Source organism: Haliotis rubra, unplaced genomic scaffold (genome assembly GCF_003918875.1).
Source record: "Haliotis rubra isolate DU_JTF1 unplaced genomic scaffold, ASM391887v1 Scf278, whole genome shotgun sequence".
NCBI lineage: Eukaryota > Metazoa > Mollusca > Gastropoda > Lepetellida > Haliotidae > Haliotis > Haliotis rubra.
Window position 1 is genome coordinate 1,110,972 of NW_025766869.1, and position 26,027 is coordinate 1,136,998.

General features: G+C 42.2%; 1 protein-coding gene across 1 annotated transcript; it reads right to left on the reverse strand.

The window, feature by feature from the left end:
- Positions 1-4,008: 4,008 nt before the first annotated feature.
- On the reverse strand, positions 4,009-25,473 carry LOC124280995 (PCI domain-containing protein 2-like). The gene is made up of 15 exons (XM_046717003.1): positions 25,412-25,473; positions 24,202-24,243; positions 22,909-23,030; positions 21,345-21,410; positions 20,088-20,184; positions 17,614-17,717; positions 13,817-13,892; positions 13,457-13,551; positions 10,869-10,915; positions 9,991-10,088; positions 9,031-9,143; positions 8,336-8,461; positions 7,495-7,564; positions 5,815-5,871; positions 4,009-4,869 (listed from the first exon to the last, which is right to left on the reverse strand). Exons 3-15 carry the CDS (start codon positions 22,926-22,928, stop codon positions 4,780-4,782), a joined length of 1,059 nt encoding a protein of 352 aa, XP_046572959.1. The 5' UTR covers positions 22,929-23,030; positions 24,202-24,243; positions 25,412-25,473; the 3' UTR covers positions 4,009-4,779.
- Positions 25,474-26,027: the final 554 nt, after the last annotated feature.

Genomic DNA, 26,027 nt, shown 5'->3' on the forward strand with positions numbered 1-26,027 from the left:
AAATGAACTGACATATTTAGATTTGTTATTGATTTATTTCTCAAAACTTGACTTGCACATGGTTCACTTTTGACTAATAACTAGGTTGCACTTTGTGATATTGAGTTGCACCAGTGCAAGTAACAAAGCACTAAATCAAGCCCTGCTGTCCATTTATGACCATGTAAATGGTGACATTTATTTAGTATCAAGGATGAAATAGAATGCAGTAATTACATTGTTCTAACCATGTTCAGCTTCATGGCATGTTATAACATATAGAAGTACACATCACTGTAACATGGCCTCTGTTCTTCATGATACAGTATAAATACCTTGTATCCCCACAAACTTTTGAATAGCATTTCACACGATCAGTCAATACATACTGACCCAAAAATGTTATGCAACATGGATATTTTATATTATATCAGTTAATATTTTTAGGATTTTTTTATGAAATTGTGCGCTCAGTCTTCATGACAAAGAAAATATTCCCCAAAATATACAGTTTGTTCTGTAATTATAATTATGATCACCAGGTTTTTCCGTAACAGAGAGAATTTGAAGATTTGAAAACTCAATCCCTAAATGTGCAGAGGTGATATATCCTCTGTGAGCTGACTATCCTGAAACTGTTTTTGAGATTATTTTTAACAAATGTTTTTATCTGAGGTGAATCAGATGATCAGCTCTGGTGCATCTATACATACTAGTGTTGGGAATTGTTTAAAAATGATTGGTTCATTACAACCGATCAATCATCAAAAATAATTGGTTAGCGTCATTTATAAAATTCTGGTTATGTTTGTTAATGCACAAAAAATATAGAGAGAAAATATTTAGTTCTTTCGGGGTCTTTTTGCAAATTGCACAAAATGCATTTACAAATTTTACATCTTTCAAGGAACATAAATGTCCTCTGAAGTCTTAAAGATAAATTCAGTCATGACAAGGAACGAGCTTGTAGTGCTTATGAAATGTAACAGACAAAACCAGCCTTGTGAAATATATTGTTATTGCAAACAAGTGTTCCAAAATTGTTTGTGTTCGATTATGAGAAAACACGATCGATTGTTTGGTTGTTTAGTCGCTGCGACCAATCTTCAATTATTTGAATTAATTGGACCACCACTAATACATACAGAAGTGGATTAAACATTGCTACCTATAGTCCGTTTGCAGTGAAAACGTACCGATGAATGTCACTTTAAACCAAAAAGTAAAACAAATAAAGTGAAATTAAGACTGCGAATCCTCATGATTTTACCTTGCCAATTGAACATTTAAATCTCAGAATTTTATTCGACTTAGGATAAAAGTTGTTTAACAAACGATCAGTTTCACATATTATTGGTTTGTATTACAAGGGGGTATGCACATCAAAAGAAACACCGAAAACGACAAGGGTTGTTATAAGTTAACGCTCATCACGTACCGCACGTGCATTTGTTTCACTGTTCCAACTACTACGCTTACCCCCTTGTAATACAAACCAGTAATAGCGATTTGAATCTATGATCGTTTGTTAAACAACTTTTATCCTAATTTGAATAACTTTTTGAGATTTAAATGTTCAATTGGCAAGGTCAAATTATGAGGATTTGCAGTCTTAATTTCACTTTATTTGTTTTACCTTTTTGTTTAAAGTGAAATTCATCGGTACGTTTTCACTGCAAACAGACTATAAATAAGCTACTCGGTAGTTTAGTTTTCATAAAATGAACAAAAACATTTCAATATCAACTTCTTCCAGAATCTTTTTATCATGATGTGAATGTTTAAGACAAAAAGAAAATTTATACTTGCTTCAGCTAACATTGATTGAGAAGTAGTTTTAACGTAATGTTCAATATTTTAAAAATATATAACACAGATTGCTTGTTTAGAACTGATGTTTCTATCAGTGTTTCTAAAGTAGGCTGAATATCTGGAAGTATTTGAAGCAGTGGGTTGGGGTGGTTACCAGAGACAAAAATTGATTTTTATGAAAATATCATTGAAATTGTCTAATTCAAGATTCTGAATAGATGCCCACCAAACTGTCAGAACGTTGCTTAAAATACAGTTATGTGATTTCATTTGAAAAAAAACATTCCTCCATTTTGTATGGTTCTGTCCCCACCAGCAGTTATGGTCTCCATGTTGCTCTGTATCAACTAACTTTAAGTATTGTCTGTACGTAACATGTCAATAAAATGTTACAGTCACGCTATGGCTTTGTCCTTTTTAACATGTGAAAATTCGAATCAAGATCAGACAGAAAATCCAGTGATTGACATCATGAGCATCGATCTAATCAAATTGGATATGATGACATAGCCAGGGCTCCAGATAATTTTTCAACATCAGGAGTACGTACTCCTTATTTGTTCAATACTGAGTACTGGAAAACCTTCAGTGTACATTTAGAGTACTGAATGGAAGCTAATGGACTATCAGTAATCTTGTGTTTCGTTTCAAATGTGCACCACAACATTGCTACTCTTGTGTAAACAGGTCAATAAACAATAAAACAATACTTTTTTCAGATAAATACGTCTGTAAATGATTCTAAGACCGTACACCATTGCTGTGGTGCGTATCTGCTACGTTTTCTAAATTATTTCCTACCGTATCGTGCATATTGTTTATCTGTACATATGCCGATATGGCCCTTATCTGGAGCCCTGCATAGCCAATCAAGCCAGCATACCTGTGGCTAGCTTCATGTGAGCTTTCTAATCAGCCAATCAGAGTCTAGTGACAGAGACACATCAATTTAGCATATTTGATTTTTGTGTCTAAAAACATAAATTTAAAACATCATCCAAGTGAGAAAGTACAGCAGAGCCTTTGGATTGTTCTATATTAAACATCCTGCTATTTCTGAGCATGATCAAATCAACACCAAACTGGTGTGTTGTCGAGTGTATATTTGTGACCAGGGGTAGTTTTCTTTTGCAAAATTGAATAGTTCAAAATCATGTTGGCATAGAAACAAAACCTATATCATTTCAGTCTTCATATACACAATATGGTCACCATTTACAAGCCACAATCACCCCGATTCAAATCGTAAAATTTCATTCAACTGAGATTTAATAACAACTTGGATTCACCTCTTCCTTTTCTCACTAAACTCTTACATTCTGAAAACGTAATGTCACTGTATGCAATAAATGTTGGTTGGTTTGTTTAACGCCACACTCAGCAATATTCCAGTCATATGGCAGCGTCTGTAAATAGTCGAGTCTGGACCAGGCAATCAAGTGATCAACAGCATGAGTATCGATTTACACAATTGGGAACTGATGACATGTGTCAACCAAGTCCAGCGAGTCTGACCACCCGATCCCGTTAGTCGCCTCTAATGACAAGAATAGGTTACTGAAGATCAGTTCTAACCCAGATCTTCATGGTCTCTAAAATAAACAAATATGGGTATTTTTACATTTGTTTTTAGTAGTAATGATAAGGCCAAAACCTCAGCAGGGTTTTGGGGTAGGCTAGTGGTTAAAGCATTCGCTCGTCACGCTGAAGACCTGGGTTCGATTACCCACATGGGTACAATGTGTGAAGCCCATTTTCTGGTGTCCTCCATCATGATATTGCTGGAATATTGCTACAAGCAGAGTAAAATCTCTCACCCACCCAAAAACTTGTTTACAGTACAAACAATCAGAAACGTTTACATTTGATGTTTATTTGTACAGTAGGATGTATATGATACATACAACACAGGAACATTTAGATGAACATGTACATATGAATTACATGATAGCAGTGAAGCATTCTTTATCTAGAGGGACCGTTCATCATTTATGGCTAGAGGGGTTTGATGATGATTTTAAGTGGGGGTCACCCATTTTGTTCATGGGAGGTAGGGGGGATCATCAAATTTGTACACTTGTTCTGGGGGTGGGGAGTGGGGGTTTGTCAGCAATTTTGTACCTAAAAATATTTCAAAATTATGCTTTAAAAAATTGAGGAAGGGGAGGCGGGGTCATTGATTTTGTACATGACATGGGGGGTCACTTTGTACATCTCACATTGTACATGTTTCTCCATAAAAATCATCACACACACACACACACACACACACACACACACACCCACAAACCACCCCACCAGCCATAAATTATGAACGGTCCCTTACTTCGTCAATACTGCCAGTGAAGACATGACAGCACACTGAAAATCGAGGTTCTGTTCCCCATATGGGTACAATATGAGGAGCCCGTTTCTGGTTTCCCGCTCTGTGACCTTGCTTGATTATTGTTAACAGCAGCGTAAAACCTTTCACTAATTCCAACCTTCAGCATGCGCATCGATCTACGTAACTGGGATACAATGACATGTGAGCCTAGCACAGCGACTCTGACGACCCAATCCTGTTAGTTGCCTCTGATGCAGTGTCCAAATACTATAAAACAGTTGATAGAACAGGGAACGGGTTCTGTTTGCTGACAACAAGCTTCTGATGCTGAAGATGAGAAAGTTTCGGATGTTGCTAGTGATGTACTATAAAACAGTTGATAGAACAGGGAACAGGTTCTGTTTGCTGACAACAAGTTTCTGATGCTGAAGATGAGAAATGTTTCAGATGTTGCTGGTGATGTACTATAACACAGTTGATAGAACAGGGAACAGGTTCTGTTTGCTGACAACAAGCTTCTGATGCTGAAGATGAGAAATGTTTCAGATGTTGCTGGTGATGTACTATAACACAGTTGATAGAACAGGGAATGGGTTCTGTTTGCTGACAACAAGCTTCTGATGCTGAAGATGAGAAATGTTTCAGATGTTGCTGGTGATGTACTATAAAACAGTTGATAGCACAGGGAACGGGTTCTGTTTGCTGACAACAAGCTTCTGATGCTGATGGGAGATGTAGCCTTTGATTTTGTTCTGAAAAATAAAATATCCATGCATGATACAAAATGTTACAAGAATGGCATGTTAATAATACAAGAATCATTTCTCATGTAGTATTTCTGTTATCATTTATTACATAGGATCTTACTGCACTGTTTCCTTTAAGGCACTTCATCACACCACTAACTCTAAAAAATACATAATGCATTTCTCTCAATAATACTATCAGACCTCAGGGAAGCTGACATATAATTTTTTATTTTTTTTGTACGTATTTAGATTACAATATCAAATTAAAAGTTTAAATTACTTAATGCAACGTTGCATTAAATCGATACTTACGCCCTCTACCGGCCAAACATTATTTTTATGCGAACCCCACAGAGTTATGTCCCTTGGAGCGCTCTTTATGAATATCCGCCGCACAACTTGTGATTGAAACCAGTTCGTCAAACACCAACAACACTGTGTGCGACAGTTTTCGATGTAAAGAGCAATTATTTACATTCCATACATGTTCTTGCCATGAAGTGGTGTCACTGTGTTTGGAAGCTATTCCCCTCAAAGTTTCAATTAACGATTTCAGGCAAGTCGTAAGGGATAATAAGTCTTTTATTACATCAAAAGGAAGCTAAAGTGAGTGCATATGCCCAATATATATAAGATAGGCCAAAATATTTTCGAAGACCTGTGACAATGACATTGTGCCTTTAATTGCCTCTGATCTACTCTTACAAAGCATATTGTGGTTTGGATTATCTTTCATCCTCAAACATGTCAACATTCATTCATCCCGTGTTGTATGGGGATCTGTCTCGACATGTGTATTGCTAGTAAGTTGTTTATGATTCTAGTCGTGTGTGTGACCGAAACATGAGGACACACAATTAGTGTCCATGCCAAGAGTCATTGTGACCATGCAATCCCCATTTCACCCCTGAATCCCACAAAGTGAAACCTACTGAGGACTTCACCCACCTCATATATAAGGTTAGCAATGATACACTGGGTCTCATCGTCATCGATGTCTTCAACCTGGAACAAACATTACGGACATATATAAAGACCTCAGACAAGCAAGAACCTTACAAGATCAAAACTCCACACAAAGCTTATTGCTACATGAAATCAGTGCTCATACTGTCAGCCACATGGACCAGACAATCCTGTGGTCGATGGTATGAGTACTAATCTTATATCATCTCTCTAGACCAGACGATCCTGTGGTTGATGGTATGAATACTGATCTGATATCATCTCTCTAGACCAGACGATCCTGTGGTCGATGGTATGAGTACTGATCTGATATCATCTCTCTAGACCAGACGATCCTGTGGTCGATGGTATGAATACTGATCTGATATCATCTCTCTAGACCAGACGATCCTGTGGTCGATGGTATGAGTACTGATCTGATATCATCTCTCTAGACCAGATGATCCTGTGGTTGATGGTATGAATACTGATCTGATATCATCTCTCTAGACCAGACGATCCTGTGGTCGATGGTATGAATACTGATCTGATATCATCTCTCTAGACCAGACGATCCTGTGGTCGATGGTATGAATACTGATCTGATATCATCTCTCTAGACCAGACGATCCTGTGGTCGATGGTATGAATACTGATCTGATATCATCTCTCTAGACCAGACGATCCTGTGGTCGATGGTATGAGTACTGATCTGATATCATCCCTCTAGACCAGACGATCCTGTGGTCGATGGTATGAGTACTGATCTGATATCATCCCTCTAGACCAGACGATCCTGTGGTCGATGGTATGAGTACTGATCTGATATCATCCCTCTAGACCAGACGATCCTGTGGTCAGTGGTATGAGCACTAATCTCATAACTATTTGTATATCATCAACCCTGGACCAAGGCAGATGTCTATGGTATTTGTATCAATCCATCTGGTAATGATGACACCCATTAACCATTATACACACTGTACCAACTTTACCAGTGTAAGAAATAAGCCAAAAATCCAACCAGCCCAAATGGATTAATCAAGACCAGACACCAAGATATGGTCAATTTGCTCAGATGTATGGGACATCTAAATATTTTACCAGACCACCGGGCTGACAAGCTGTAAATTTAGACCGTCCGTCAGAAATCTAGCCCGTCTCAGGTGGTCGGACGGGCCTTATTTCATACACTGACTTTACCTCCTTTTGCCAACTTTTGCATCAAGCACAAGAAATACGAGGTTGGTCCTACCTGGGTTCACTTTTGTGTAGCAGCTGACGAATATGAGAGGCACGATTGTTTAGTTTGGGGCATGGGTGTCCGACATTAACAGTCAATATATTTGGGTTACGAGGACCCACAGATAAATACAGGTAAAATACAGGCTGGTTGGTTGAAAAGTGCTGCACTCAGCAATATTCCAGCTTTACAGTGGCGGCCTGTACATAATCAAATCTGGACCAGACAAGTCAGTGATCAACAGCATGAACATCGATCTTCGTAATCAGGACACGATGACATGTGACCTGACCACCACAATGGTCAGTTCGCCTCTCACGACAAACATTGGTTGCTGATGACCAATTCCAACCTGGACCTTCTCTGGTATTTAATTACAGGTAAATACAGGTGAATATATAATCGTATTATTAGAATATGTGAATTTGTTGTGAACTTACATCCATGAGCCTCAGAGCCATTGTGAAGTCTTCGAGAGGCAGAAGATGGTTCTTCTGATGAATCAAGTATCTGTAACAAACACAGATGCATGCATCGCCATGGTGATGTGATACAGGAGAATGTTTGTGAATGTCAAACGACAAAATCATTTGACGACTGGTTTCTTGCTACTCTGCTGGTACCAAACCATCCACTAGGGCTGTAAGAATGCATCGAAATATTGATGGATTGCAATTTTTGAGTTTCTGATAGCAATTAATCAATGGTAGAAACGAAAATCTATCTATGCATCGATAGTATGTGTGACTACTGACAGCTTAGTAACTGACTTCCGTTGATAAATGTGCAGTGCAAAATACAGGAAGTACCAGATTCGTTCACTTTTACTTAGAGTTATCTGCCCCGTTACCCCTTACAACAAACATGTTCTGGGTTTCAAGTCTCTTGTCAGTTATTAAAAGAGACTGAAACTACAGCTTGTGTTTATTTCATATAAACTATACATTCATTTGGGAAACAACTTCAAGTGAGACAATTCATGGAGAGACAAACTATTGCAATAGTATTGCAATAGTTGGTCGCAATAGACTATCGCTATCGCAATAGTTGTTTCCCCCTTAATAGTCATCCCAACCATCCACACTTGGAAGTCACATTGGCGACCAGAAATATGTATAATCAGACACCTAGTACGGTTTTACGTTTCTTTGACTAATATTCTAGCAATATCTTTGCACATTCTACTCATGTGGGGAAATGAACCTAACACTTTGCCATGACATTGGCAAACACTTTAACCACTTGGCTATGTGAAGTGAGGACACTTAATGTCTGACTTACACTTTCTTGAAGAGGTTCCTGTAGGTGATGATCTTCAGTTTCTCCAGGATCAGGTAGATGCCGCACTTGATGAAGAACGCCTCGTGTTTCAGGAACGCTGTGTTCAGCTGCAGCAGGTTGCCAGAACTGGGGAATACAGTAAATACGTGTAAATAATCAAGTCTGGACCAGACAATCCGGTGATCAACAGCATGAGCATTGATCTGCGCAATTGGGAACTAGTGACATGTGTAAACCAAGTGACCGAGCCTGACCACCCGATCCCGTTAGTCGCCTCTTACGAGCAGCATGGGTTAATGAAGGCACATTCTAACCTGGACCTTCCATGGGTGTCAGTGTTAGAGACAAGGACAACAATGTTAGAGAATCATAACAGTGTTTAAGTAGGGAGAACATTGTAACAGGCAGTCATGACAGTGTTACAGGCATGACTGTGTGGTATGCAATCATCAATGGTAGAGATTCGCAATAACGTAAAGTAAGGCTGAATTCTTAACAGTGTTAAAGCACAGCTTCTATGCAGTGTTAAATGCAGGATTTGGCAATGCTCAATAGATATCAACTGTTTTCACTAACGGCACAATATTGATTGGGATGCTGGTGTTGTGGTAGAGATGATGATGTTACAGAGATATAAACCAAATTCAAGCAAGATAAGATAACTCTTGACTTTGTGAATGAGTTATCTCCCTTACCTCACTGCCCGAGCAACATCTGCAAATTGCTTGAGGTTGTACTTGTGTAGAACACTGAAGGTTGGCATCTGTCCCTGAAGAGAGAGACAACAAGATCCCATAACTACATATTCCTAAAACGTAAGTCCCAAACACTTTCAAAGTCCATATGGCACAACCATACTTTTTAATCGTAGCATTTCTGTTATTTTAACTTTCGGCTAAATGTTCCTACATCGCCAGCGGCTGAAGGGATGGTGTAAATCCAGCTAGGGTCCATGCAGGTAGCAAAAGTCCCCATGGTTCCTAGTATGGTGATCTACCTTCAGTTGTTGGCGATCAATAGCCTGTTTTTTTATATTGTATCGTCTTGTATAGTTCAAATGTTTTAGATTTAGTTACTAGTTTTATATCTATATCTGTGATAATCTAGTTGTTTTACTGTCCTTCGTTGGCAGAATTTTATAATTTCCCTTAAATTGTTGATATATTCATAACTTGCTTTAGTCACAATATGGCTGAAATATTGCCGATGTGACGTAAAATCTTAACTCACTCAGTCACTCACATATTCCTAAACATGAACAAAGTGTTTGCAGGTTTGTGGCGGATGTAACAGACTGGGTGATCGTCCTCTATCACTGCTGGGACTCACAGTCCGGGAGTTTAAGCAATGAGTTGTCAAGTACAGTTTTGTTTGTCTGTTTGATGTTTAAGCCACACTCAGCAATATTCCAGCTTTATGGCAGCAGTCTGTAAATAATCCAGTCTGGACCAGACATTCCAGTGATCAACAGCATAAACAGGGATACGAAGCGGAACGGGGAATTGGGACCCGAAGACATGTGACCAGGGTCAGGGTCAGGATTGCTAGGGCTAGGGCTAGGGTCAGGGCCAGGGTCAGGGGGCCAGGGCCAGGGCTATTGCTAGGGTAGGTCTAGGGTCAGCAGAGTTAGGGTTAGGGTTAGTGAGTATGACCACCTGGTTAGGGCTATGACAAGCAGAGTTAGGGTTAGGGTTAGTGGATGAGAGTATTTTCCACACTGATCCTGTCTCAAATGCAAAAGTAAGATATTCTTCTTCAAAAACAAGAGTAATACAAATCTAAGAGCGACAAGCATGGGTTTCCTTGACAATCAACAGTAAAAAAAGTGGATTATCAACATGTTAACAGGTATTATCAACAGTGTTAAAGAGTGGCATCAACAGTGTTAAGGATCAACAGTGTAGATGGATTATCAACAGATTAAGAGCGGATTATGTTTTCAACAGTGTTAAAGAGTGGATTGCACTGTTAAGAGTGATTACCAGTGTCAAGAGCATTATCAACAGTGTTAGAGTGGATTATCAACAGTCCGAGTGAAGTGAAATGTGAAAAACAAAGTAATACAAATACTAAAGAGTGGATTATCAACAGTGTAAAGAGTGGATTATCAACAGTGTTAAGTGGATTATCAACAGTGGATTATCAACAGTGTTAAGAGTGGATTATCAACAGTGTAAAGAGTGGATTATCAACAGTGTTAAGAGTGGATTATCAACAGTGTTAAAGAGTGGATTATCAACAGTGTTAAGAGTGGATTATCAACAGTGTTAAGAGTGGATTATCAACAGTGTAAAGAGTGGATTATCAACAGTGTAAAGAGCAGATTACCAACAGTGTTAAGAGTTGTTTATCAACAGTGTAAAGAGTGGATTATCAACAGTGTTAAGAGTGGATTATCAACAGTGTAAAGAGTGGATTATCAACAGTGTTAAGAGTGGATTATCAACAGTGTTAAGAGTGGATTATCAACAGTGTAGAGATTTGATTATCAACAGTGTAAAGAGCGGATTGAGGATGGATGGGCAACACATACCTGCTTTGTAGTCGCTGTCAAACATGGCCTTCCTCCCGACATAGTACCTGTGAGCAGAAACAACCCTCTGGTAATGAACGTCAATACATGGAACATATACAATCTGATCCATCTGCCAGAAACAGACCTTGCACCTTTATTACAAGCTTCTAGTGATACTATCGTCAAGATCCTTGAAATCCCAGGCATTTGGTTTGTAAGTAAGTTAAAGAGCTCATCCTGGCTTTCGGTTGAAGACCTACCTGTATGTGATGAGCTGGGAGAGACAGACCTACCTGTATGTGATGAGCTGGGACAGACAGACCTACCTGTATGTGATGAGCTGGGAGAGACAGAGAGACCTACCTGTATGTGATGAGCTGGGAGAGACAGAGAGACCAGAGAGAACCTACCTGTATGTGATGAGCTGCTGGGAGAGACAGAGACAGAGAGACACCTGTATGTGATGAGCTGGGAGAGACAGAGAGACCTACCTGTATGTGATGAGCTGGGAGAGACAGAGAGACCTACCTGTATGTGATGAGCTGGGAGAGACAGAGAGACCTACCTGTATGTGATGAGCTGGGAGAGACAGAGAGACCTACCTGTATGTGATGAGCTGGGAGAGACAGAGAGACCTACCTGTATGTGATGAGCTGGGAGAGACAGACCTACCTGTATGTGATGAGCTGGGAGAGACAGAGAGACCTACCTGTATGTGATGAGCTGGGAGAGACAGAGAGACCTACCTGTATGTGATGAGCTGGGAGAGACACAGAGACCTGACCTGTATGTGATGAGCTGGGAGAGAGACAAACAGACCTACCCTGTGGGAGATGAGCCTGGGACCTGTATGTGATGAGCTGGGAGAGACAGAGAGACCTACCTGTATGTGATGAGCTGGGAGAGACAGAGAGACCTACCTGTATGTGATGAGCTGGGAGAGACAGAGAGACCTACCTGTATGTGATGAGCTGGGAGAGACAGAGAGACCTACCTGTATGTGATGAGCTGGGAGAGACAGAGAGACCTACCTGTATGTGATGAGCTGGGAGAGACAGAGAGAGAGACCTACCTGTATGTGATGAGCTGGGAGAGACAGACAGACCTACCTGTATGTGATGAGCTGGGAGAGACAGAGAGAGACCTACCTACCTGTATGTGATGAGCTGGGAGAGACAGAGAGACCTACCTGTATGTGATGAGCTGGGAGAGACAGAGAGACCTACCTGTATGTGATGAGCTGGGAGAGACAGAGAGACCTACCTGTATGTGATGAGCTGGGAGAGACAGAGAGACCTACCTGTATGTGATGAGCTGGGAGAGACAGAGAGACCTACCTGTATGTGATGAGCTGGGAGAGACAGAGAGACCTACCTGTATGTGATGAGCTGGGAGAGACAGACAGACCTACCTGTATGTGATGAGCTGGGAGAGACAGAGAGACCTACCTGTATGTGATGAGCTGGGAGAGACAGACAGACCTACCTGTATGTGATGAGCTGGGAGACCTGTATGTGATGAGCTGGGAGAGACAGACAGACCTACCTGTATGTGATGAGCTGGGAGAGACAGACAGACCTACCTGTATGTGATGAGCTGGGAGAGACAGACAGACCTACCTGTACCTGTATGTGATGAGCTGGGAGAGAGACAGAGAGACCTACCTGTATGTGAAAAGCTGGGAGAGACAAACAGACCTACCTGTATGTGATGAGCTGGGAGAGACAAACAGACCTACCTGTATGTGATGAGCTGGGAGAGACAGACAGACCTACCTGTATGTGATGAGCTGGGAGAGACAGACAGACCTACCTGTATGTGATGAGCTGGGAGAGACAGAGAGACCTACCTGTATGTGATGTGATGAGCTGGGAGAGACAGACCTACCTGTATGTGATGAGCTGGGAGAGACAGATGAGCTGGGAGAGACAGAGAGATGTACCTGTGTGATGAGCTGGGATAGACAGAGAGACCTACCTGTATGTGATGAGCTGGGAGAGACAGACAGACCTACCTGTATGTGATGAGCTGGGAGAGACACAGACAGACCTACCTGTATGTGATGAGCTGGGAGAGACAGAGAGACCTACCTGTATGTGATGAGCTGGGAGAGACAGACAGACCTACCTGTATGTGATGAGCTGGGAGAGACAGACAGACCTACCTGTATGTGATGAGCTGATGAGCTGGGAGAGACAGAGAGACCTACCTGTATGTGATGAGCAGAGATGGGATGAGCTGGGAGAGACAGAGAGACCTACCTGTATGTGATGAGCTGGGAGAGACAGAGAGACCTACCTGTATGTGATGAGCTGGGAGAGACAGAGAGACCTACCTGTATGTGATGAGCTGGGAGAGATGAGTTGGGAGAGACAGAGAGACCTACCTGTATGTGATGAGCTGGGAGAGACAGAGAGACCTACCTGTATGTGATGAGCTGGGAGAGACAGAGACCTACCTGTATGTGATGAGCTGGGAGAGACAGAGAGACCTACCTGTATGTGATGAGCTGGGAGAGACAGAGAGATCTACCTGTATGTGATGAGCTGGGAGAGACAGACAGACCTACCTGTATGTGATGAGCTGGGAGAGACAGAGAGACCTACCTGTATGTGATGAGCTGGGAGAGACTGAACCGATCCTTGATTACCAGACTGTCAATGGCCCGAATCAAAGGTTTACACAAGTGAAGCTTGTTGATCTGGAGTAAAAGAGACAAATAGTTGAAAAAGGAAACTAACAATTCTTATCATGCTGCTAACAGGATCCGGTGGTCAGACTTGCTGATTTGGTTGACACATGTCATCATATCCCAATAGTGTAGATTGATGCTCTTGCTGGTGATCACTGGACTGTCTGGTCCAGACTCGATTATTTACAGACGGCCGCCATATAGCTGGAATATTGTTGAGTGCGACATATAACTTAACTCACCCACTCACTCACTAATCATGCTAATAACCTACCTTGAAGTATATTTTGAACAGCTGGTTGACAAGATTCAACATTCCCCATTTCTTTGAGTCTTCCACGGCAGCTCGGCTGGAATAACACAAATTTGTACAGGAATAATAGAAAACCCTCAGAAGTACAACACTCAGACCAAAAAATCACCAAGCACCCAGAAGAAAATCATCAAGCACTCCGAAGACAATCATCAAGCAATCAGAAGACAATGACGAAGCTCCCAGAAGACAATCATCAAGCACCGAGAAGACAATCATCAAGCAATCAGAAGACACCCAGAAGACAATGACCAAGCTCCCAGAACACAACCATCGAGCAATCAGAAGACAATGACCAAGCTCCCAGAACACAATCATCAAGCAATCAGAAGACAATGACCCAGCACCCAGAAGACAATGACCAAGCTCCCAGAACACAATCATCAAGCAATCAGAAGACAATGACCAAGCTCCCAGAAGACAATCATCAAGCAATCAGAAGACAATCACCAAGCACCCAGAAGACAATGACCAAGCTCCCAGAAGACAATCATCAAGCAATCAGAAGACAATCACCAAGCACCCAGAAGACAATCACCAAGCTCCCAATGACCAAGCTCCCAGAAGAAATCATCAAGCAATCAGAAGACAATCACCAAGCACCCAGAGAATCACCATCACCAAGCTCCCAGAAAGACAATCACCAAGCAATCAGAACAATCACAATCACTGAAGCACCCAGAAGACAATCACCAAGCTCCCAGAAGACAATCACCAAGCACCCAGAAGACAATCACCAAGCACCCAGAAGACAATCACCAAGCACCCAGAAGACAATCACCAAGCACCCAGAAGACAATCACCAAGCACCCAGAAGACAATCATCAAGCAATCAGAAGACAATCACCAAGCAATCAGAGAGACAATCACCAAGCACCCAGAAGACAATCACCAAGCTCCCAGAAGACAATCACCAAGACAATCACTAAGACAGATCAATCACCAAGCAATCAGAAGACAATCACCAAGCAATCAGAAGACAATCACCAAGCACCCAGAAGACAATCACCAAGCAATCAGAAAGACAATCACCAAGCACCCAGAGAGAATCAATCATCAAGCAATCACCAAGCAATCAGAAGACAATCACCAAGCACCAGAAGACAATCATCAAAGCAAGACAATCAGAGACAATCACCAAGCACCAGAGAGACAATCATCAAGCAAGAAGACAAGACACCCAGAAGACAATCACCAAGCTCCCAGAAGACAATCATCAAGCAATCAGAAGACAATCACCAAGCAATCAGAAGACAATCACCAAGCACCCAGAAGACAATCACCAAGCTCCCAGAAGACAATCACCAAGCAATCAGAAGACAATCATCAAGCAATCAGAAGACAATCACCAAGCAATCAGAAGACAATCATCAAGCACCCAGAAGACAATCACCAAGCACCCAGAAGACAATCACCAAGCTCCCAGAAGACAATCACCAAGCACCCAGAAGACAATGACCAAGCTCCCAGAAGACAATCACCAAGCAATCAGAAGACAATCACCAAGCACCCAGAAGACAATCATCAAGCAATCAGAAGACAATCATCAAGTATGCATTTCCATGTTCTCTTTTGCTGAACATCTCATAACAGACATCGAAGTAGCTTTGTGTGTTTATACTTCAGATACTTGGTAACTGGTTGGAGGATTCATCAACTGCTGGCCATCTATGAAGTGAAATATCTGGGAGAACTGCTGATACAGTGTAAGTGTCTGCCACTGATTCAAATGAAAGAATGAGCAACCTTAAACACAGTTATAGACATGTGACTTACTTGTCGCTGGCACACACACGGAAGCAGCCCATGAGTAGCTCTGCTGCCTTCTCCATCCTCTCCCCGGGCTTGCCTCGACTCTTCATCACCGCCGGGCGTGTACGTCAGCCTGCAGCAGTCATACACACTGTAGAGACTGGAGGGTCAGGGGAGGGTTGTCAGGGGTGAGGTCTGGGATTCATTGTCTGGAGTGGGATCAGGGGAGGGGTTGTCAGGGTGAGGTTTGGGATTCATTGTCTGGAGAGGGAGGGTTGTCAGGAGGAGGGAGCGGGGTTGTCAGGCTTGGATGTCAGGGGTTGTCAGGCTTTGGATGTCTGGGTATATATATATTTTATCTTCGTTAAGCACAAAAATGCCGCTTTCTGATTGGCTGAGCGCTCTTTTATTGCTTTCAATGTATCCCGCTAACAAGTGAGTAAGATTTCAATGTACCCCGCTGTCAATGGCAACTCATTTGGTACTTCGTGGTAGTCATTCTTTATCTCGAATTACATTGAATCACATATGATGTACGGAAATTACTGATGTTTTGCGAATGCAAATCGATGGAAGGGAGATAACTCTAAATCTGTTTTCTTGTCAGCAAAATCTAGCTGCAAAAAGATTTGTACCCGTGCTTCAAACAATTCAAAATTGACATTAAGGTGTTCAGTAAGATAAATATGTTGTTCACTGGTCCTTCGGGGCCCATGGGTTGATGTACCCTCGATGTTTGTTTATGTTCCCCTCGCTCAGGGAACATAAACAAGCAAGAGACATCAACACCATGCCCCTCAATGACCAGTGAACAACAGCATGTATATACTGTCAGGGGTGGAGTGTAGTGGGGTTGTTGTGGTGGTGTTATCAGGACAAGCCTGGTTTGTCAGGATGTGACATGGGAAGAGGGTTATCAGGGTTGTAGGGTGGGTGTGAAGAAGAGGCTTGTCAATGGTGGTATCCGAGGTGTGATATAGCGGGTGGTGCAAGACAATCACCAGAGACAATCATCAAGCAATCAAAAGACAATCATCAAAGCAATCAGAAGCAATCAGAGACAATCACCAAGCACCCAGAACACAATCACCAAGCAATCAGAGACAATCACCAAGCACCCAGAGAGACAATCACCAAGCTCCCAGAAGACAATCACCCAAGTAATCAGAAGACAATGACCAAGCACCCAGAGAGACAATCATCAAGCAATCAGAGACAATCCAATCCAAGCACCCAGAGAGACAATGACCAAGCTCCCAGAAGACAATCACCAAGCAATCAGAAGACAATAACCAAGCAATCAGAAGACAATCATCAAGCACCCAGAGACAATCACCAAGCTCCCAGGAAGACAATCACCAAGCAATCAGAGACAATCATCAAGCAATCAGAAGACAATCACCAAGCAATCAGAGACAATCATCAAGCTCCCAGAGACAATCACCAAGCACCCAGAGACAATCCCACAAGCTCCAAACAGAAGACAATCACCAAGCACCCAGAAGACAATGACCAAGCTCCCCAGAAGACAATCATCAAGCAATCAGAGACAATCACCAAGCACCCAGAGACAATCACAAAGCAATCAGGAAGAAAATCACCAAGCCCAGAAGACAATCACCAAGCACCCAGAGACAATCCTGTCAAGCACCCAGAGACAATGACCAAGCTCCCAGAAGACAATCATCAAGCAATCAGAAGACAATCACCAAGCACCCAGAAGACAATGACCAAAGCTCCCAGAAGACAATCATCAAGCAATCAGAAGACAATCATCAAGTATGCATTTCCATGTTCTCTTTTGCTGAACATCTCATAACAGACATCGAAGTAGCTTTGTGTGTTTATACTTCAGATACTTGGTAACTGGTTGGAGGATTCATCAACTGCTGGCCATCTATGAAGTGAAATATCTGGGGCGAACTACTGATACAGTGTAAGTGTCTGCCACTGATTCAAATGAAAGAATGAGCAACCTTAAACACAGTTATAGACATGTGACTTACTTGTCGCTGGCACACACACGGAAGCAGCCCATGAGTAGCTCTGCTGCCTTCTCCATCCTCTCCCCGGGCTTGCCTCGACTCTTCATCACCGCCTGTACGTCAGCCTGCAGCAGTCATACACACTGTAGGGTCGGGGGAGGGTTGTCAGGGGAGTGAGAGTCTGGGATTCATTGTCTGGAGTGGGGGTCAGGAGGAGGGGTTGTCAGGCTTGGATGTCTGGGGTTTGTCAGAAGGTGGGTATATTATATTTTATCTTAACGTCGCACATAAATGTAAAGCTTTCTGATTGGCTGAGAGCTCTTTATTATTTTCAATGTATCCCCGCTAACAAGTGAGTAACATTTCAATGTACCCGCTGTCAATGGCAACTCATTTGGTCCTTAAGTGGTAGTCATTCTTTATCTCGAATTACATTGAATCACATATGATGTGCGAGAATTACTGATGTTTTGCGAATGCAAATGCGATGGAAGGGAGATAACTCTAAATCTGTTTTTCTTGTCAGCAAAATCTAGCTGCAAAAGATTTGTACCGATGCTTCAAACAATTCAAAATTGACATTAAGGTGTTCAGTAAGATAAATATATTTGTTCACTGGTCCTTCGGGGCCCATGGGTTGATGTACCCTCGATGTTTGTTTATGTTCCCCTAAGCTCAGGGAACATAAACAAACATCGAAAAACATCAACCCATGCCCCCCACGTGACCAGTGAACAACTTATAGTATTATATTACTGTCAGGGGTGGAGTGTAGTGGGGTTGTTGTGGTGGTGTGTTATCAGGACAAGCCTGGTTTGTCAGGATGTGACATGGGAAGAGGGGTTATCAGGGTTGTAGGGTGGGTGTGAAGAGAGGGCTTGTCAATGGTGGTATCGGCGGGGTGATATAACGGGTGGTGTAAGGATGGTGTGAAGGACTGACTGACTGAGTTTAGTTTTACGCCGCTTTTAGCAATATTCCAGCAATATCACGGCGGGGGACACCAGAAATGGGCTTAACACATTGTGCCCATGTGGGGAATCGAACCCGGGTCTTCGGCTGGTGTGAAGGATGGTGTGAAGGGTGGTTTGAGGGGTGGTGTAAGGGGGTGATCTCAGGGGTGGTGTGAGGGGTGATCTCAGGGGGTGGTGTGAGGGGTGATCTCAGGGGAGGTGTGGTGGTGGTGTAAAGGGGTGATGTCAGGGGTGTAGGAGTTGTGTAAGAGATGGTATGAGGGTGTGTGAGGGTGGTATATGGGGTTGTGTAAGAGATGGTATGAGGTGTGGTGTGAGGGTGGTATAAGGGGTTGTGTAAGAGGGGTGTGGTATATGGTATGAGGTGTGGTGTAAGGGGTGGTGTGTAAGGTGTGGTACAAGGGGGTGTAAGTGTAAGAGATGGTGTAAGAGATGGTGTGAGGTGTGTGTGTGAGGGGTGGCATAAAGGGGTTGTGTAAGGGAGATGGTATGAGGTGTGGTGTGAAGGGGTGGTGTGAGGGGGTGGTATAAGGGGTTGTGTAAGAGATGGTATGAGGTGTGGTGTGAGGGGTGGTGTGAGGGGTGGCATAAGGGGGGTGGTGTAAGAGATGGTATAAGGGGTGGGTGTGAGGGGGTGGCATAAGGGGTTGTGTAAGAGATGGTGTAAGGAGATGGTATGAGGTGTGTGTGGTGTGAGGGGTGGTGTGAGGGGTGATAGGTGGGTGAGGGGTGGGTGTAAGGAGATGGTATAAGGGGGTGGTGTGAGGGGTGGTGGTGTAGGGGTCGTATGAGGGGTGGTGTAGAGGGGTGGTATAAGGGGTGGTGTATAAGAGATGGTGCAGGGGGTGGTGTGAGGGGGTGGTGTGAGGGGGTGTATGGGTATAAGGGATAGTGTGAGCAGTTGTGTAAGGGGTGGGTTAAGGGGTGGTGTGAGGAGTTGTGTGAGGGGTGGTGTGAGGGGTGGTGTAAGAGATAGTGTAAGAGATGATATGAGGTGTGGTGTCAGGGGTGGTGTAAAGGGGTGGAGTAAGAGATGGTGTAAGAGATGGTATGAGGAGGTGTGGTGTCAGGGGATGGTGTGAGGGGGTGGTATAAGGTGGTGTGGTGTAGAGGGGTGTGTGAGGGTGAGTGTGTAAGGGGAAGTATGGTGTGAGGGGTGGTATAAGGTATGGTGTGAGCAGTTGTGTAAGAGGTGGGTTAAGGGGTGTTGTAAGGGGTAGAATCAGATGGTGATACCAGTAGGAGCGTGTTGTGTCAGGAATAAGTCTGGGGATGGTGGAGCTGGTAAGGGTGTCATACAGAGTTTGAAAAGGGGGAGGTGTCATCAGAGGTTGGTATCTTTGGGCATCAGGGATGATGTCTGGAGTGCAGTCAGGGGTGGTGTCAGGGGTGGTGTCAGGGGTGGTGTCAGTGGTTTCATCAGAGTATACTTCAGATTATGACTGTTTGCAAATAGGTTCGAATTTCTGCAAAAGACAAAATGCAAATTTTCCACCCAGGAACACAAAGGTGACTACTTACACTGATGGCGAACCGACGGAGATCCAGACACACGCTGAACATGAGGGGCAGGGACCAGTTCTCCTCCTTCTGACTCTGCATGGCCTTGGTGAAGGCTGTGTCATAGGTCAAGGTCAATGTACATCCATAATGAATCCAGGGATAGGCTCACATGCAGTTTGGGCCAAACCATTATCTGACATATGTTTCAGTCATAAACTCAGAGAGGCCCGGGGACAAGTACAATTACACTTCAACGTTAATTTATACATGATCATAATCATGGGAAAATTACAACACAGACTTATCTACGATTCAAACAGAGTGCGTTTAGTCAAACCCATGAGCCTGGGTATGGTGTGACCAACTAGAAACAGAATTTGAGTGCACTAGGATTTGAACCAATGATCACAGGTGTCTGACCAACCCAGGGGATGCAGCTCTGCAGTACAAAATGTGACATCTTAGATTACTGCTCAGGGTTTAAACAAAACTGTTTTTCCTGAATTGAGAAACGTTTTAACATTCACTGAAAAAATGTCCTATGAGTGAGTGTGAGCGAGTGAGTGAGCAGTTTTACGCTACACTCAGCAATATTCCAGCTATATAATAGCGGTCTATAAATAATCGAGTCTGGACAATCAAGTGATCAACAGCATGATCATTGATCTACGCAACTGAGATATGATGACATGTGTCAACCAAGTCAGGGAATCTGACCACCCGATCTCGTTAGTTGCCAGCTATGACAAGCATGGGTTACTGAAGACGAATTCAAACCTGCATCTTACCGGATAATGTCCAGTGAATTACTAATAGAATACAAAGTCTTTTCTTCTTAATTCTCCCTTTTTACTGTGGTTATATTATAATATAAGCTTAATACTGATAGTATTGAAAAATAATTATAACTGGGATAGGTCTATTCTACATTTGAGACCTGTGAAGGTCCGGGTTAGAATATTGATCTTCAGTAACCAATGCTTGTCGTAAGAGGCGACTAATGGGATCGGGTGGTCAGGCTCGCTGACTTGGTTGACACATGTCATCGGTTCCCAATTGCGCAGATCGATGCTCATGCTGTTGATCACTGGATTGTCTGGTCCAGACTTGATTATTTACAGACGCCGCCATATAGCTGGAATATTGCTGAGTGCGGTGTAAAACTAAACTCACTTGTTCACTCTACATTTGAAATTTCTTTTAGCATGTTGCTGACATTTGGGGCAGGGCAAATCCCAACATGAACACTTGTAATGCCGGGTAAGTAAAGGATATTGTACAACGACAGCCTGACAGCCGTACGCCTCAATGAAATCATGATTGGCAACAGCCCAACAGCATCTGGTGGAGAAAAGCATTATTATTAACACAACAGTTGAAACATAGAAACATCTTCAACAATGTCACGATACGGCATAAAATAAACACATTCACTATGAATTATTGTTCTCCACAGGTTCATATATTATGTTATGAATACATGATTTCTGTCCATTGAGAAGACTTACATTTTATATTTGCAACCCAGGGCCCATTCATTGCACAAAGTGATCCTAGTTCTGTGATCATTGTAAGCTTATGTTGGAGAATGGGCCTTACAGTTGTCTTAACACTGGTGGTGGTGGTGTGTGGTCCTGTGCACAGAGCTCAGGTCGCAAATCAGTTGAAGTTAAGCAATGCCGAGCAGGGAGAATCCTTTTATGGGTGATGGTGTGGCAGCTTGACTCCTAAAAGTTTCTAGGACTTCAGTCCTGCCCTACAACGAAGCACATGTGATATATGTGGTCTCACCTTAGCAAGTGAGTTTGTTCTAAAGTGCCTCTGTTCACCAGCAGAAAATGGGTACCTGGTGGGATAAGTCATGTGACTATAATCTTCTAGCGCCTCACAGGCAGCTTGGGTTATCTTGGGTAATAATGAGCTGTCCAAGCGCTTGGGGCAGACACTTAGTTCCTGGAGTATTTAACGCTATAGAAATACACTCATTGTTGTTATTAACACTAAGATCAGTTTATGCCACTGGTCCCTTATTTTCTTCTTATTATTATTAATGTCTAGTGTCATGTGTTAACAAGGGAAATGTGTTAAAAGATGAAGCTTGTGGAGATGCTGCCTGACGTTCAAGCATTAAAGGAATACATGTGATACAAGGACTGTTGGCTGCATCAGTATACTGCGTCTGGGTAGGGAATAAAAAATTCTGTATCTCAGTGGTCAAGCATTATAAAACTACACGCCCACACATACACACACCCATTCCCACCCGCCACAACCCACACTCACAAAATTAGCTATACCTGTGCTATACTTTTGAACACAATGTTAAATCCCATTTCAGCTCCCATAGAAGCAGAGCTCTGATGAACATGATGAGCAGACGTGATGAACTTACTAATACTTCTGCCTTGAACCTTGACCTAGACTTGAATATCATTTTCATCAGTAAGACACATACGACATAGCAAGAAAGATGAGTCTATCTCAAAATGCCCCAACACAGACCCACAGAGCAGCAGCGAACATGTATTTATAAAACACTGGACAGGGAATAAGCTGACACTGGGCCAATGTAGACTAACAACTAGGAAATGAACATATTTTACTGAAAAAGTTCATAGTAGAAAAAAATAAAAATATAATGAAAAGGAGCCAGCTGAGGATCTAGACTTGCCACATTTTCAGACTGGTGTGGGCTTTCTTGGATATATTTCACTTCAGGGTCTGTATACAGAGACTAGGCTCAATGGTGAAACTTTACCAGCAGATCCTAACATGGACGAGTTGACTATGGTCACCCCTCCATACAGAGACAAGCGTATCAGTTGTAACAGTACTCTACCTGATATGGGCTGCTACCATTTCATCGTAGGGGGGATCCAGGACCCTCTGCACTTGTGACTCAGGGTGTTCCAACTGGCACCGAGGACTCGCAATGTGGGCGTGTTGAAATGACAACAATTCCTGCAAACAACAAGTAAACTGTCCAAAGTGTTACCATGGTTATGTTGTTGAGAGATTCAGTTGAATACAACAACTACATCAGGGCCGTACGTCGACTCACACATGGGGGTCCAGTGGACCCCAAGTTATTATTTGTAAGGGTCTTTGCAGGCAATATGAGGGTCCTATGAAGTAATGGTTTAAACTGTATGTTTTGATAACTTCTGTAGAGCCTGGAATGAATCATTGATCATTTGGACTGATGGACGAAATGATGCGAGTAACTGCTCTGAAAGAAACAACCAAACACGACAAAATAATAGATGTTTTGTGGGTACAGAGAATAATATTGTGCGTCCCTCTGGATGCAGTGATTTATTTTCAGCATCCATTCTCTACATTTGTGCTACATAAACTCCTGCTATATAGACATGATAGATCTTTGAGTAATATACTATGTTTACACAATTCCCCTTTGGTCTAAGGCAAGTACAGATACAAGATGACCGATAAGTGTTTAAGTAAGTGCAACAGGCATAAGGCTTCTGGATTTGAATAACAATTTGGATTTGGACCACATACCTCTGAGATCAGATGCCTTGCCCACATAATCAAAAGGTGAGGTGAGGTGAAATTAGGTTTTACGTCGTGCTTGAGAATATTTCGCTCATATGACGACGTGCATGCGTGTGTATGTGTATATGCGGCTGCTTTTACTAGCCCAGACTTAAGCTGGTTTTATAGTGCTAGCCCACTGAGATACCATGCCGCAGTGAAGCATGAATACCCAACTCAGACACATTATACTGACTCCGAGCCGACCAGTCCTTGTTGTACCCATTAATGCCGAGCGCCAGGCAGGGACCAACAAGTACCATATTTTAACGTGTTTTGGTATGACGCGTTCGGGGATCGAACCTGCGACCTTTCGCTCTTGGTGCGGACGCTCTAACCACTACACCACGGAGGCGGTGATCAAAAGGTTAACTCACCTGTGTAATCACACTACAAACTTGCCACATAACCTAAGATCCTGTCTACACAATCACTTATTATCATGATTATCTACACTTTATATGCAAATAAATTAGTTATAGTTTTCTTTAGCAAAGCATTGATGGTTTAAACAATAGTCAATATGTTTGTACAGTTCCTTCTGAACTTATCTAAATGTAACATTCATTATACATACCCCTGCTGACAGTCCATCTTTGTTTTGTAGAGCATAGTCAATCTGGAAAAATCAAATTGGGAATATGGAGTATTAAATTCTCAGTCGGTATGTTTTAGTGCACGTGACAAATGCACATATGAAATTCTAAGATGCTTCGGTGAATGATCAAAGGCATCGACAGTACTTTTTCAGACGATAATGTGCACTTTTTGCATTACGTCACAATGTATTTACGTCACTGCGCCATTCTAGTCTGCCCCCTCATAATCGAACACTTTTGCATTATGTCACAAAGTAACCGACGTCACGATGCATGTCAGTTGTCATCGCCCCATACAGCCTCCAACAGTAAACTACTCTGTTGCATCCCGTTTCTTGGTTTGCAGTTGCTTCACGCAGCTAACGTCACTGGTGGAAACGTTAGGTCTATGTTTTCCGACGTTTAAAATGTCTCAATTCGACTTACAAGTTTTCAGCGACACGGTAATGTTCGCAATGTGTACATTCCCACAATTTCAATCGTGGAATGTCGCTTAACTACTCAGCTTCATCTGGATGTACTGATCTAAACTTACGTTGGTAGTAGAAATGCGACGTTCATATTGCACCATATGGTTTACGTTAATCACAGATGTAATTAAAATAATTTAGAGAAGATATTTAATCCAAACGTAAACCGTCATCAAACTGTCTATCATTTGTTTTTTTCTGGTAACGTTCGTGTTAACGCAGGGGGAGCAGACACATCAATAGAACAGCGCGCCAGTTAGCCCTGTGCGAAGATATTTAATTTAGATCACCGACACCGTCGTTTGTTTTCTGCCTTAGAGTAATCGTAATTGTCCTTTGAAAGTATTAAATTTGGCATCTTAGAAAAGAAATACAGTTCGTTCTACCACCATGTATAGTGTAATAAAGCACACTTTCGCCCTTAACTATTATAGTTAAAGCACGAGGACACTCATGGTAGAGCGAACTGTATTTTAATCAGAGACCATATAATATGGTCTGTGTAGTTCAGCAAGCTAAACGTCGTGTATGCCTTGGCAGGAACACGACGTTTAGCTTGCTGAACTAATGGTCTCTGATGAAAATGGGAATAAAAATGTTAAGGAGATTTTCTACTATTAAATATGGGAGGCATTCATACTCCTTTAAGAGTTTAACCTTGACAAATGTAAAAACACAAAAATAGTCATCTGATTCAACAACTAAAACATAACCTTACCGACTGTAAAAAACGAATTTAAAGAAACGTGCGCCATGTTGTATGAATTATCTCCCTTGGATAATACTTACTCATAGCTACAAAGTGCGCGTCAAAGGCTCACTTCAAACGAACAAGAAGTATGTCAAACCATTTCCTTTCTCCAGCTTTCCGCAGTTTCCACATATGACTAAAAGAAGGGAAAGCGTTTCTCGATAACAACTGAAGGTATTTCTCCGTCCATCTGATTTCCTTATCGTTGCTGATCACCTTTGTATTCCATTTCTTTCGTATTCATTACGGTCTTTTAAGCGTTTCTATGTAAATTATGATATTATGAATAATGATCTGTTTATTCATTGCCACACTGATAAAATATCAATCATAAAAATACCAATATCCCTATTTTGTCCAGTATATATGTTCCGGTATGAACTTTAATTACCAATTATTTTTGTTTTTGTTTGTTTGTTTTTTGTAAGTAATTCGACTTCCCTTGACAACACAACGATTTCTCTATGTAACATATGTCATATTTGGGATTACACTTTCTTAGTAAAGTACAGATTCTAGTACTTTTTGGGTTGAGTCCCATCCGGAACTAGAATCTGTACTTTACTAAGAAAGTGTAATCCCA